This window comes from Pelmatolapia mariae, linkage group LG10_11, assembly GCF_036321145.2.
Source record: "Pelmatolapia mariae isolate MD_Pm_ZW linkage group LG10_11, Pm_UMD_F_2, whole genome shotgun sequence".
Lineage (NCBI taxonomy): Eukaryota > Metazoa > Chordata > Actinopteri > Cichliformes > Cichlidae > Pelmatolapia > Pelmatolapia mariae.
Genome location: NC_086236.1, coordinates 69,905,722 through 69,919,501, shown reverse-complemented (window position 1 = coordinate 69,919,501; position 13,780 = coordinate 69,905,722). Strand labels below are relative to the sequence as shown.

The window sequence follows — 13,780 nt, the reverse complement described above, 5'->3', positions numbered from 1 at the left end:
AGCGCCAGCTTTGTGACCCTGATATACCATCAAATACTTCAGCCTTACAGATAATGCAGCATTTACCCGCCTCGACAATTAATTCTTTTGACATCTGAGTACATTAATATTCATTACCCCATGCCACTTGTGACAAACCACCACCCCCGCAAGCTGTAGATATGATAGTGAGATGCTGTATAGAAATATAGTTGTTGTTTTTTTCTCCTCTCTCTTTTTTTAAGGGCACTGAAATGATTAATAGCCATTTGTCTGTGTGGTTATGACAGCTTGTTGTTTAAGGTCCCAGAGGTCTCTGTCTGTGTATAATGTGTTTACAATTTTCCCCAGGCTTGAGTGTAAGTTTAATGTCAGAGCTGTGTAGAGTCCATTACAGATGAGTATCTCAGTTCAGGTGCAGTGGGAGGAGGTCAATGTCTGAGCCCTACCTTTGTTGTTTGGCCTTTTATTTTTTTTTTATCTCAAGAAAACGTGCTTTTCCCTCTGGCGTGCAGCGCTATTTTGCGCTTTAAATTGTTTCAGTGTCAGTTGCCCAGTGTTTAGAGATCCCTTTCTTCCCTTAAATATAATACAACTGAAGGATGTTTGCCTTGTGATTTTCAAAGCATAAAATATATAAGTTTGAAGAACTTTCTGATGATTACCAGCTGCACACTTATTTTCAGCCAGCGCAAAAAAGTGTACAGCTGGCGAACATTAGTAGGACAACTCCTGTCAACGAGCCATCATCGATGCTTTCATCGTGTCTCAGTGTCAGGAACATGAGACTGTTCATGCACACTTTCTTTTGCATAGTAGTGCAGTTCTCACTCTAGGGTCGGTGGGGGAAAACGACTCATTGCAGGGATTAAGACCTCAAAAATCTGCAAACTTTGTAGCTTAACTGTATCAGCTTTTCAAATTTGTTTTTTCTTTTTGTTTGGTTTTATTACTGTTGCAACTTTAAGCACCACACCACAAGTGATATTTAGTTTAATCTTATTCAAGAGAAGGCGACCATTTTTACAGAGATATCTGCAAAACTGACATCAAAGCAATCCAGATGGCTTTTCAGGAGGAACTGTTCCTTTAAGGTCTGAATGTCTTCACATCTATCAGCTTTTTCCACTAAAGGCTGTATGATTTTATAGAAAAATATTCAATCACCGTCGCTGCCTAGCTGACTTTCATAGTTACTGTATCTTTGGAAATATTTCAGTCAGATTGAGTTATATTGGTTTGATATGCTGTGTAGCAGGACTCTGCACTGAGATTGAGGAGGTAAATTAGAAGTCATCTTTTCATTTCAAACTTGCTGAAGAAAGAATGAATCACAGATGTGTCACTTCTAAATGACTTTCTACAGGGTCATTTTCTACTTCACAGAAAAAAAACCACTGACTTTGATGATGTTAGACAATGATGGACACAAACGCACAGCAAGGAAACAGGCTAGTGTGGCTAAGGTGGTCTTCAACAAGCATACGTGATAAATATTACAAATGATCAAACTGCTCTTACTTCAAAAAGCAACTTTACTATAAAAAAGTCTTTTTTGTTTGTTTTTGGAGCCAATTTGACAAAAAAATGTCGGAGCCACAAAATTTATTTGGGCCTTATAATGAAGGTGATACAGCCTATTATTTATGAATTAGCCTATCAACATCACTAATAGGTGTAAATAATTAAGATCATTAACCACATGAGACTACTCTGCAATGCGATATTTACTACTGAACTACTACTACTACTACTACTACTACTACTACTACTACTACTACTACTACTACTACTACTACTACTACTACTACTATGTTGAAGGCAAAGCTCTTCTGTTTTCCTCAGCTGCACATCACATTCGACCTTTAGGTCTGTAAAAACGATATTCTGCTTGTTCTGGAAACGTCTCACCACATTACTTTTTTCTGTTGTTTGCTAATTTCTCATTGTGGGTCAAGCGTGAGAGTAAGTCAGCAGCATTAGCACACAACTCTGTCCAAACACACTGTTAAAGTCTCTGTTTTTCCTCCCTGGATTTTCTTTTTGTGGATTAGGAATCCACAGCTAGAGGGACTCAGGACCAGCCATTTATTTGTATACATCCATGAGATCCACCAATGTTGAGGTGTATCAAAACTAATAGAATGTGGATAGCTATGGACATTTTAATTGACAAAATATGAAAACAATTGGTAAAATTTAGGCTACACGTTTTTACAGCTGGATAAACATGAGGAGTCATGTACAGAGATGATAAATAAAGTCAAGAGATTGGACTCACTGCACAGTTTAGACATGCTAATATGTCTAAACTTTTGGATGCTAGTGTATAATACAAAAAATAAATAACAGCTTTTCCACAATCACATGAGCCAAAGACAGCTCCATAATCACAAGTGGTCTATTGATACAGCCTATTAAATCTTATTGTCTAATTAAAAGAGCAACATAAATAATCAGTGTTTAAAGACAACCTCGTCTTATTTCAGTCCAACATTTATTGTTTCATGTTGATTCCAGCTGTGTCTATTTTAAAATTTCAAATTGTTTATTTTACAGTTTAATTCTTCCTCAGTGGCCATTACATTTCAGAAGACACGTTTCATTGTGACATTTCATCAACGGGGCTTTAGTGCTTCTGTCTGCTGCTTTACTCAGATAACTCGCATAACCGCCGCTGCCATGTTTGTCCTGAATGACTGACAGAAATGCTCAAGAGGAAAAATTGTGTTATGAAATAAAAGTGGAGACAAAAATGACAAGCAATTAAGTCGAAATGTTTGTCAAAATTACATGTTGATGAATTCATTATCTAATGTGGGATTCGTTCAAGATGAAATTTAAAAATTCGATGGAAGCAAAAGATGACAGGAGTTGCTTCACAACTTAACTTTGTAAGCGTTATTTTCAAACATATATATCTGCTATTGCATATTCTTAAGTAACTTCAGGGTAATCACAAAAACTCTTCTGTAAAACCTGATTTCTTACAAATCCAACTGGTTAATTACTGAGTCCTGAATGCTCAAAGCTCCCACTAAATATGAACTTCCCACAGTTCACATGAAAAGAGTAAACAGTGAATAACTATTTAATTAAAATTTAATTCTCAGCAGCAGCCGGGGGGAAAAAAACACATTAAGTGCATTAAATATTTAAGAATATTAGATATAACATGTTTCCTATGTTGGTCAGAGTGTGTCGACTCTTTTGTGACATAAATACACGAGAAACTTAGATTTTTAGCTCAAAGTAAATTTACTTAGCGCGTAATATAAGTATTGTAAATTTAGCCATAATTTCTGAAATGCATTTAAGATTTATAACTACTGTCCCTTCAGATGTGTGACCTCCAAAGTCATAGCTCGACTTAGCATTACATCACATCACATCCCCTCTTTTACGGTAAATGTCGATAGACTGCAGTGTGGGTTGGCTTCAGGGAAGCTTGAGTGCAAATTGCTTCTGTTAATGGTTTGACATTTGTATAGTAGTTAAGTAACTCTGCGGGGTACGAGACAGACTGCAGCCAGGTGTGAAGCTCTTAATATAACTTAAAGACTAACACATGATGTGCACCATGTGAAATATATAAGATTAAACTGCCTGTTTGTTAATGCTCTTTTATGATACTGTTTTAGGGGATACAGAAGAAAATTGTTATCCGGCTTATTTGAGCAACCTGGATATTCCACTCATCCATTTTCTTAACTACCTATCCAATTCAAATGCCACGAGGGGGTTGGAGCTTACGCAGACTATCATGGGGCCAAACCCTAGACAGATTCACAGGATATTCCCCCTGAGAATTGACACAGTTTTCAAACATTGATATATAACGTTTCACCTTAAGTATTCTTTAAAATGCCCGTATGTGGCTTAACAGGTTCATTTTTTGTGAGTCTACTATAATATGTGCATGTTTCAATGTGAGAAAAAACATTGCTGCACCCATTTTTTAAAAATTTGTAATCTTTTCCTGAAATGCTGCAGCTGCAGGTTTAGCTGTTGTGCCCTTAAGACCTCCCTCTGCTCTCCATGAGCGCAGTCAACTCTAATTGGTCAACTGGCCAAAAATTAGGCGTTAGTTAGCTTCAACAAGGTCTACAAATGTGGTTGTAGACCACGCGGCTGACAAAATCCTGGAGTTCATTCCAGTTTGAACTCAAATCAGACCCAGAAAAAGAAGAGAATCCAGCAAACTCCCTTACATTATAGATTTTACAGAGATTTCATTCAGTACTGTTTCTGAAATAACTTATTGTGGCCGTTAAATCTGTATTTCTTTGTGTTTATGTTGTTTAAAAAACTATCAACTTAAATTTCATGTGACCTGGTTGAGAGGCAGGAAGGATCCACTAAATTTAAATTAAATGTTCTTCTTCTAGTTTTTAACATGTACCATCAACGAATGCTAACAAAAAAGCTAAAAAGTTCCACAATTTGTGGTTGGCCCTAAGCATTACAACTTCAACTCACCTCTGACGTGTGGGAAAGGGATTCAAATTAGGGTTGGGTTGTTCCTGAGACGTAAAGTTGAGGAAATGGCTTTGTCAAGTCATCTAAGGATCTTGGAAAAAAGCTGAACTGGACTTTTCATCTCTCATCTGAGAAGCTTCTTCAGTTCTACAACCAAATGGTGGAGAATCCCAGGCATAAAAACCTGGTATAAATAGAAGTCCAGTCACTGTCCCTCCAAGCTCCTTAGAATACCATGACCTCGATGAATGAGAACCCACAGACTCTGTCAAGTAACTAAAAATGATGGGCAGTGAGGAAGCTTCTTATTTGAAGGTATCTCAAAGTAACTGCAAGTTAGAATGCAGATGTGTGAGGCAGTGATGAGGCTAACTCTGTTTGGGGAAAAACCCAAAACATGTCACATGGGTGCTTTAAACTTCAGGCGTCAGGGCTGTATAAGGTTCTACATATGTATAGGTCACAATGCAAAATGCACTCCAGAAATGTGCTCCTAATTTAAATACTTTGGAACGTTGGAAGAAGACATGGTTTAAGGTTGAAATTAATCCCAGAACAGAATAGCTCAATGTGTTTCTAATTACTCTAAAAAACTTCTATTGTTACAGTTGAAGGGGAAGACTTTCATTGGGCCAATTTTATGACATAATAATAGGCAGCTTAAGGAATATTATGCTTCAGAAGACAGAGAGGGCAGGGCTCCTCGGCAGTGCTTTCAGGTGCCAAAAACGTTATCCTCCACAGGGCCAATATGGGACACAGAAGATAAAACCATTTAATATATTGTGCATCTGGTTCCTGTCAGGCGCTGAAAGTTGCAGTTAGTTTGTGTTTACCTTTAAACATGTTTTAAGCAGGCGAATACCACAGAGACCCAGACTCTTTTTTAGTAAACACCTGGCCAAGATAACTGGATTTAGAAAGCCGCCTGGCTGCAACATGATGAATATTAAGATACACAGAGTCACACACAATAATGTGAACCAGAAAATTGGAATTAAAAATGGAATAAGGGCAGATGCAAAGTAGAAAGCCAGAAGAGGAAGATGCAAAAAAAGCAACAGGGTGCTTTGTACCAGGAAGTGAGGTGTAATCCAAAAATTATAGTCTAGATTCATCCATTAGAAGTGCCCAAACACCTCACATCTGTTTGTAATGTATCAGAGAAGATATTACAGCAGTGGAAAGTTATGGTGCAAGTCATTTCAGCTTTGGTTAATATATTGCAAGGTAAACAGCAGGAATATTGGAGTGCACGTAACAAAGTGCCTGAGCTTGATGTTTTCTTTTCTTTCTTTTTTTTTTGCCAGATTACCATGTAATGATTTCCAGTTGCCCAGCACGTTGCACCAATGGAATCATCTCATGCAAATGAGCGGGCATAACATGTTTTGTCACAAAGTGTTGTTGCCTGTCAGCACTAGATAACACAAAAAGCACACTTAGGCCCTACCTCATCCCTCCCATTGCCAACCCAGCCAACACAGGACTGATATAATCAAGAGTGAGTCTATCCAGGTCCTAAAGTGATTACAAGTTGAGTGCAGCAAATCAAAAATGCCAAATAGGAAGGCTTGGAGGTTTAATAACGATTCCCAACAGAAGGGCTCCATCTACATAAAGAACAACAACAAAGGTCTTGCGTTAGGATATGCAGGCAGGAAAATACAAACCTTTCCTCTCAGTGTTGTTGGGGACCTGTGAGGTGTTGATGCCCTTGGCCATCTCCTGGTTGGCGGTTTCCTTGGTGACCACTGAGCCTTTGAGCTTACTCTTCGGGGCGTCCAGGGCTTTTAGCTTCTTGGCATGTTTGGTGCCCTTGTAGTGGGCCAGGGCCTGGCTCTGTGAGAAGAACAAATAACAGGCTGTGGGAAAGTGGCTACAAAGTCTGGATGAATTAAAATATGAAAACTAAAAGAACACAGTCAGGGTCAATGAAGCAGACTAAACATAATTAGCAGGCTCAATATCCCTTGCAGTCCAGCAAAAAGTGTTGATTTTGTTTCAGCCAATTTTAGAAAATAAGTATTAAAGCTAAATGTTTAATACACCCAGGTACCACTGACTTTCAAAGTTATTTATGTGGTTTATGACTGACTGAATAGCTACTACCTTTCCTCCACATATGCTAGTAAAGGGAGCATTTTTGGATCAAATATTAATTTGTTGTTCCACAGCCAATGACTATTTTATAAGGCCTGGATGTCAAATATTTTACCTATAAGAGGAATTTTGCTAAATCAGCTCATTATATCAACAATATAGTTGCTGTTGCACCTCCTGGATAGCTGCTAAAGTTGAATTTTTCTGGCTACTCCAGCTATAAAAGTTTGCATGAAATGATCATTAAGTCTAAATATGAGGCTACTTTCGCCAAATGGGACCTGTTATGATTATTTCCAGCTCCAGATTTGTATTTGTGGAATCTACTAGAACAACTTTGCATGAGTCACAGATCAAAACAATTTTTATTTATCCTAAATGGAGCCTTGCTGCAGCCCTTTAATTCACCCTCTCTCTGAATTCAATTTCATTTCAGTTCAATTTGTTTATAAAGCACTGAATCCCAACAATGGTCACCTCAAAGTGCTTTATATAGTAATGTAAAGACCTTACAATAATACAGAGAAATCCCCACCAATCAAACAAGCAAACACTTGGTGACAGGGGGAAAGAAAAACGTCAGAATAACAGGAAGAAACAAGCTCAGGGAAGGGCAGCCATCTGCCATGACCGGCTGGGGGTGAGGGGAGGAAGACAGGACTAAAACAAGATGTTTTAGTTCCTCTTCTCTCCCTTGGAGCCATCTTTCATTTGATTTGCTGGTCTTGCAAACAGAAGGTCTGAACAGCAGGTGGGTGGGGCTTCTGTGCTCACCCACACCTGTGTGCCTGATATGATCGTATTCGGGACATCCATTTTCACTAGAGTCACAATGGGGAGGAAACCTGGGCATTTAGATCAGCTATTTATATCAAAATCCATGCATCTACATATCTACACTATATATTTTACAACAATAATAACTTGATGTCAGTGATTAAGAAATCTTTGTGACCCATGAAGTTTAATTTATGCAGTGGCCATTTGTTTTAAAGTCTGAGCACGTAACGCCACCAAGATTCACCTTCACAACAGATTCATCAAGTCGCACAGAAGGGGGACATATGCAAAGACTTTGAGCTGCCCTTGTTTACCTCTGCGCACTTTGCCTGTGGCAGGAATGAAGGTTTCAGGACGGATCCAATTGGAATAAATAAATACGCCAAGCATGCATCCCCAGAAGACACCGGTAAGCAGTTTTATTTATGCACCGCGGTGGGGATATTTACCAAAGACTGCTGGGATAGAAAGCCCTTTCCAGGTAGTATCTCTGGATTAGCATATTGTTTCTTTCTGTCCTTTTCAGTAATTAGTGTGCAGCGGTTTGGATTATTTTTAAATGAAAGAAAAACAAGAACTCGGGATCACATAACAAAGTTCTTGTAACATGCCTTTTGGGCATTCAGTATATTACCTAAAATGGTCCACAATATAGTGTGCAGACTGTGAACTTTGGCGAATAACATGAGAAGGTGCACTAGAGTATGTGACAAGTTAATAGGATGAGACAAGTAAAGAGGTTTCATTACACTAGGTGCATAAAGTTGCCAAGAACTCATAGTTCAGTAATTTTGTTGGCAAAGGAAATTGCTGGAGTGCCTCGAACATTCCCCCTTCATCCTAGGAACCACTTTTGGATGAAGCCTCACTTTTTCAAAGAGCGTGTGCATCTTGTTCTGGCAAGAAACCATTCATTTTAGCCCGCATTCATCACCCTCCAGGTATCAAAGACATAAGTTACTGTTTGTCATGAGACACAGCTGATATGGATGGGTGTTTAATGCAACCACAGAAATAATTCATCTTTCATTAAAGCAATGAAGTGGAAGAATTGCCTGAACTCTGAGTCTGGCACATGCATGATTAAAACTAGAATGGAAATCATTTGTTTCCCTTTCAGGTGCTCTGCGAGGGGTGAAAACACATCAAACAAACCAGCGTTGCAGGGTTTCTTTAGGATTTAGAGAGGCTGCTGGAAACCAAAAGGTCACAGTTTAAATTCCAGTGTATCCATCAACAGCCGTGAACAATTCAGCCCCCTTGTGCATCATAAGTAAACCTCAATAAAAGTGCTGGCAAAATAAAATGGAAACTCTAAGCTTTGTTTTGCCGTGACATTAGGCTGGCATGTTGCCTGATTGTTTTGTCTACATAGAGCCTGAATAAGGTTCAGAGTCACGATGGGAAAAGTTATGACGAGAATTTAGCAACTTTTCTGTGAAAGGTGTGCAACCATATTAATGGAAAAACCACAGCAGTAAAGGGTCAAAACACAAAGACACATCAGCACAACTACTTTAACCAGTGTTTACACATTACACACGTTTTTCTTTTCTAAATATGTATATTAAATGCCTTGTTGACCCTTTTAATTACAGCTTGAATAGATAACTGACACTAATAAAAAGCCATCTCATTGTTGTTGCATAAAAGATCTTAGTCTTATTTAGTTTTAGTTTATTCTCAGACCTCAAATTAGTTTCATTTCCAGTTTCATTTTTACTCCACTGTAAAATTCCCATTTAACTTTAAATGGTGTGTTTAAACTCTAAAGGCCCAATTATCTCCTTTATTTGTTAGTGCAGTCTAAAATTAGAGTGAATATCGGTCTAGGTGACCAGAAATGTGATTTAAGATAAATGTTAATGCTCTCTGTAGCTACTAGATTTGTAGCCTAAATAAGAAACCAGCTGATAAAATTTTAGAAACTTTAGAACAGTTTTAAAATTCCCTTTGTGAGGAAAACAGACAAAAACATAACCTACTTTTCATTCCCTTTTTGTGTTATAGTAATTCTATTTTGATTATGTGTATGTCTATGCATTTAAAGCAATTTTAAATAAATCTTATGAAGTAACTGTTATTTCAGCAACTGCAGTTTTTCAGTCATGTATGGGATATTTAAAAAGTTCAGTTGATTCAATTAAACTTTTGTACAGAAGTCAGGAAATTCAAAGGAAAATAACCAGAATCCTTATACTGGCCACTGTCTTGCTGAAGAAGAAGATTATTTAGTTTTGACTTCACAATTCAATTAATTTAATATCATTTAAATAAGACTATGACCCATTTCTTCCATAAACAGAAAAGCTGTTTTTGGTTATTCAGAGCAGATGAAACTTTCAATACAGGGGAAAGTTCACAATCCAACATTAATTTAATATTTAAATAAAATTATCTCCAAAGCCCAAAACTGATGCAATGGAGAGTAAATCTATTCATTGTATTTTTTTTTCATATGCAGATTTCTTTTTTTAATGGAGATGGAACCATCTACCACTTTGATGTGTAGTATTAAGTTTATACACCATTTTCAGCCTGCCATAAATCTTTATGATTTACACAGTGTGTATACAAACCTTTCTATCCAGTAGTATCATGACAGTGCACGCTATGAAAATAGAACTCAGAAAGTCTGTAGTAATGTTGTTTTAGGGGATTTTAAGTTCTTATTTTGAAAAGAGCTGAGTCTCTTACACAGTGCATGCAACCAGAAACCCACCCATTCACATTCCTGTGGATGAGTTAAGACCCCAGTAAATGACTCCAAGTCACAAGAAAGAAGCACCAGTCGTTGTTTTAACCCATAACAGCCAGTGCGCGGGCCTCAGTCTGATGGGGAGCAAGGGCAAGTCTCACAGCAAGAAGTCGCTCCCAAGTCTGATTCATAGTGTGACTCAAATGTGTTGTGACTTACGTCAAAACCAAATGAAAATAAACACATTCTTAAAACACATTTTCATCTGGTACCAGCCTGCAGCCAACACCTGGTTGCTGTTGAGTTATTATTAGATTTCCCTCAATAAAGTTAAATCCAACTCGATGGTTCCTGCACAGATTGTTGCTGTAGGGTAGGGTCATAAATTTTTAAGGATTAAACTGATTTGTGAATAAATGTTTAATCCAAAGTAAAATATCTGTATGACATTCTTATGTATTATTTACTGTACTACATGTACAGGTCATCAGTAACTTTAACTACTGAAGTTAAACTTTTATTTTTGTAAGAAAAAATAGGTTTATGTTAATAAATTATTCTAATACATCAGTAAATTGTGTTTCACTCTTGTAGCTTGTAACTATGAAGCATTTTTTAAGACTAAAATAATGACTTTTTCCTTAGACACCAACTCATGTCAACTTCGGCCCTCATGATGAACAAAATGTGGCTGTTATTACTAGTCTTAATCAGGCAAAGCAAGATCAATGAAAAACAATGACACCCAAGATTATTAATATATATATGTGGGAGTCTCTTTCCAGTCATTATATATGTCATAAATGAAGAAACTGTCCAAAACTGTGCAGATGCTGAGCGTCCCTGAATGAAGAGTTGAGTTGTCCCAATCAAGATGTCCAACAAGCAATCCAAAACAAATCCCTTTTTTCTTCCCAACTCTTAAAACAACTCCTGAAGCTTCTTCATTTGTTCGCTAAGAGGAAGAAGCTGCTTCATGTGTTTCCTCACCAAATCCTGGGCAGCTGCAGTTCTTGATTTCACTCCCAATGCTGCTGCAGCCAACACCATGAAGAACACTAAGAGCAGGTCCAGGAAGAACAGGGCCAGCAGGCAATGATTCTCTTGAATCACTCCACACCAGCCCAGGAGCCAAAAATCAGAGTCACGGCACCAATAAATAACTCAAGGTTTATGGTGGGGGTTTTGGGGTTGTTTTTTTTTTTGCTTTTTTTGGATTGAGAGATCCTTTACTCCTGATATGGATTAACACAACCCCCGGGAGGAGACACACATCCCTTTTGTGTTGTGTCAGAAAGGACTTTGGGGTAAAAATCTCAAACGGGTAGATGTACCCGCTGTGGCGAACTTTGTGAATAAGAAATCAACCGAAAGTAGCAAAGTATTGATAAAGTACTGAAACGTAAAGTTGAAGGGGAAAGCAGGTATTTTATGACGCATTGTATAAAACCACTTGAAGCCTAAGTAAGTCAGCTACTGTTTGATGAAAACAGGTGTTCACCTGTTACACAGGTGGATCTTGCTTTGTGTTTCTGATGTCCTTTTTCTGTGCCCGTTTCTGTCAGTGGGTGCAGTCAAGTAGTCGAATTTGTTGTGGAAGGTTTTTAACTGAGTGATGTGACCTAAACATATCTGAATGACAGTCTTAAAAAGAACTGCTTAAATGAGCTAAGTACTAAGGAAAAGTGCTTTAAAGGTTTCTTTCTTACCTCCTTTATCACTTTGCTTACAAAAACAATCAGCATAACTGATGAATGGCACAAATCGAATCTATAAATATTAATTAAAGGTGCGCTTTCCATTTAATGCCATAACTTGTTGACAGGTTTCACTGGCAGATTGTTAAATCAGCAGCTGAACTGTGAACATTATGCTGCTGTAACAAAATCTCCTTCTTATCAAGGCGGTTTCTTCATTGCCTTCTCTGTCTGCTGTTGTATTACCGGCCTTTAGAATTATCATGAAATTAATTTTTACCTTAGGTCAGCTGGGATGAGAATAAAATGCTCTATTGGGATAATATCATACTCTCAGTTCTTGCAGATATGATGGGTCTGATGTGTCAGGATTTTGTATGTGAGAAGAAGGATTTTAAATTAAATTCTGGTTTCAATATGGAGCCAATTAAAAACCTCTGGTACTAACTAAGCCCCCCTAGTTCGAGTTAGTACTTTCACTGCAGTGTTTTCAGAGAATGTTTAAAACAGCCAGATAAGAAGGAATTATAATAATCTACCAAAGAAGTAACAAATACATGAAATTGTTTTTCAACATCGTTCTGAAGAAGTATGTTTCTAAATTTAGGAATATCATACAGATGAAAGAGTGCGTCTTTATTTGTTTAATGTACCCACCGAAAAGAATATGCTGGTCAAAAATAACTTTAAGATTCCTCATAGTGTTGCTGTGCAATGCCAAAGTAAGGCCATCCGCAGTAAGCATGTGGTTGGACACCTTTCTGAGGGTTTTAGGACAAAATATTATAATCTCAGGTTTAAGTACTCAAGTACTGCTTATCCTTTTCTCTTTAATACATGCCTGATAGTAGTTTAACTAACTGATCTCTGTCATCTGGTGTCATTGATAAATAGAACTGGGTATCATGTGCACAGCAATGGAAATGTAAAAACTTTCTTTTTTCATGCATCCCTAAGAGAAGGGAAAAAAATATTGGTCCCAACACGGAACCCTGTGGAACTCCAAGAATAACATCTGTATTCAAGGGAGACTCCCTTGAACTAGTCAGATGGATATGACTCAAAACAGTGCAATGTGTTTCCTTTAATACTGCGTCATTTAGTCTCTGTAGGAAAATGTTGTGAATAGGACTATCGAATGCTGCATTAAGGTCTATGAGGACAAGCAGAGAGATGAGCCCACTGTCAGTGACCACAAGAAGATCATTATTTCACTAGTGTTGTTTTTATTCTATGATGAATTTTAAATCTAGACTGAAAGTCTTCAAATAAAGTAAGATATACTTCACTTATCACTGACTTGGGAAATTCTTTTGTTACAGCAATTTAAAAAATAAACACAACAAAAATATAACAATTAGCTTTAAGAAGTAGATTGATGTATGTCAGTAAATAATACAATGTAGCAAAAATATCTGAGTCAGGTAACAACTAGTCAGAAACCAAAATAAATATGATAAAGTAAACTAATCTGGGTTTAAATGACAAATATTGTCATAAGTGTATATAATTAGCTAAAAGAGCTGGAATTCAAGGTCCTGTGCTCCGCTTTAAGTCGCCATTCTGTTTTCCACCTCTCACTATTTCCAATTATATTTCATTTGTTTTTTTTATCAGCCTTCTGGAGTTTGTTTTCTCTGACTTTCTATAAGTTCAGTAGGCTTTGTATTAAAGCTCACTTTTTGTTAAGTAGTCTGCATTTGGCTCTTCATTTTGGTAAATTATAATTGCTTTCCATTTTCCTGAAGCTACGTAATAGTATTTCTTCAGGCGTTATCGCTGCTTGTTATTCAAACTATGGAAAAACATGGAAGGGGACAAAAGAACAGGCTTGAGAATATTAAGCAAGGTCTCCGGAGAGGAAATTATTTCTCTTTTCCACAAAATAATGCCGATACAACTAATAACACAATAATGATAAAAACACTATTAAAGTGGTGACAATTCATGTTGCCAGAGCAGTGAATTAAAAATGTCACTGATAGCTCAGAGGCTGCATTACTGATAGTTTTTTAAAACTTGTTTTGCCATTAAAGCCTTAATT

At 37.3% G+C, this 13,780-nt stretch overlaps 1 protein-coding gene across 1 annotated transcript in view; it reads right to left on the bottom strand.

Annotated features, from left to right (window-relative positions):
• znf385d (zinc finger protein 385D) overlaps window positions 1-13,780 on the bottom strand; it is a 92,341-nt gene that overhangs the window by 28,692 nt on the left and 49,869 nt on the right. The window contains exon 4 of the mRNA XM_063487980.1: window positions 6,132-6,300. Within this exon, the coding sequence (XP_063344050.1) occupies window positions 6,132-6,300 (169 nt within the window). The remainder of the gene's footprint in view (window positions 1-6,131; window positions 6,301-13,780) is intronic.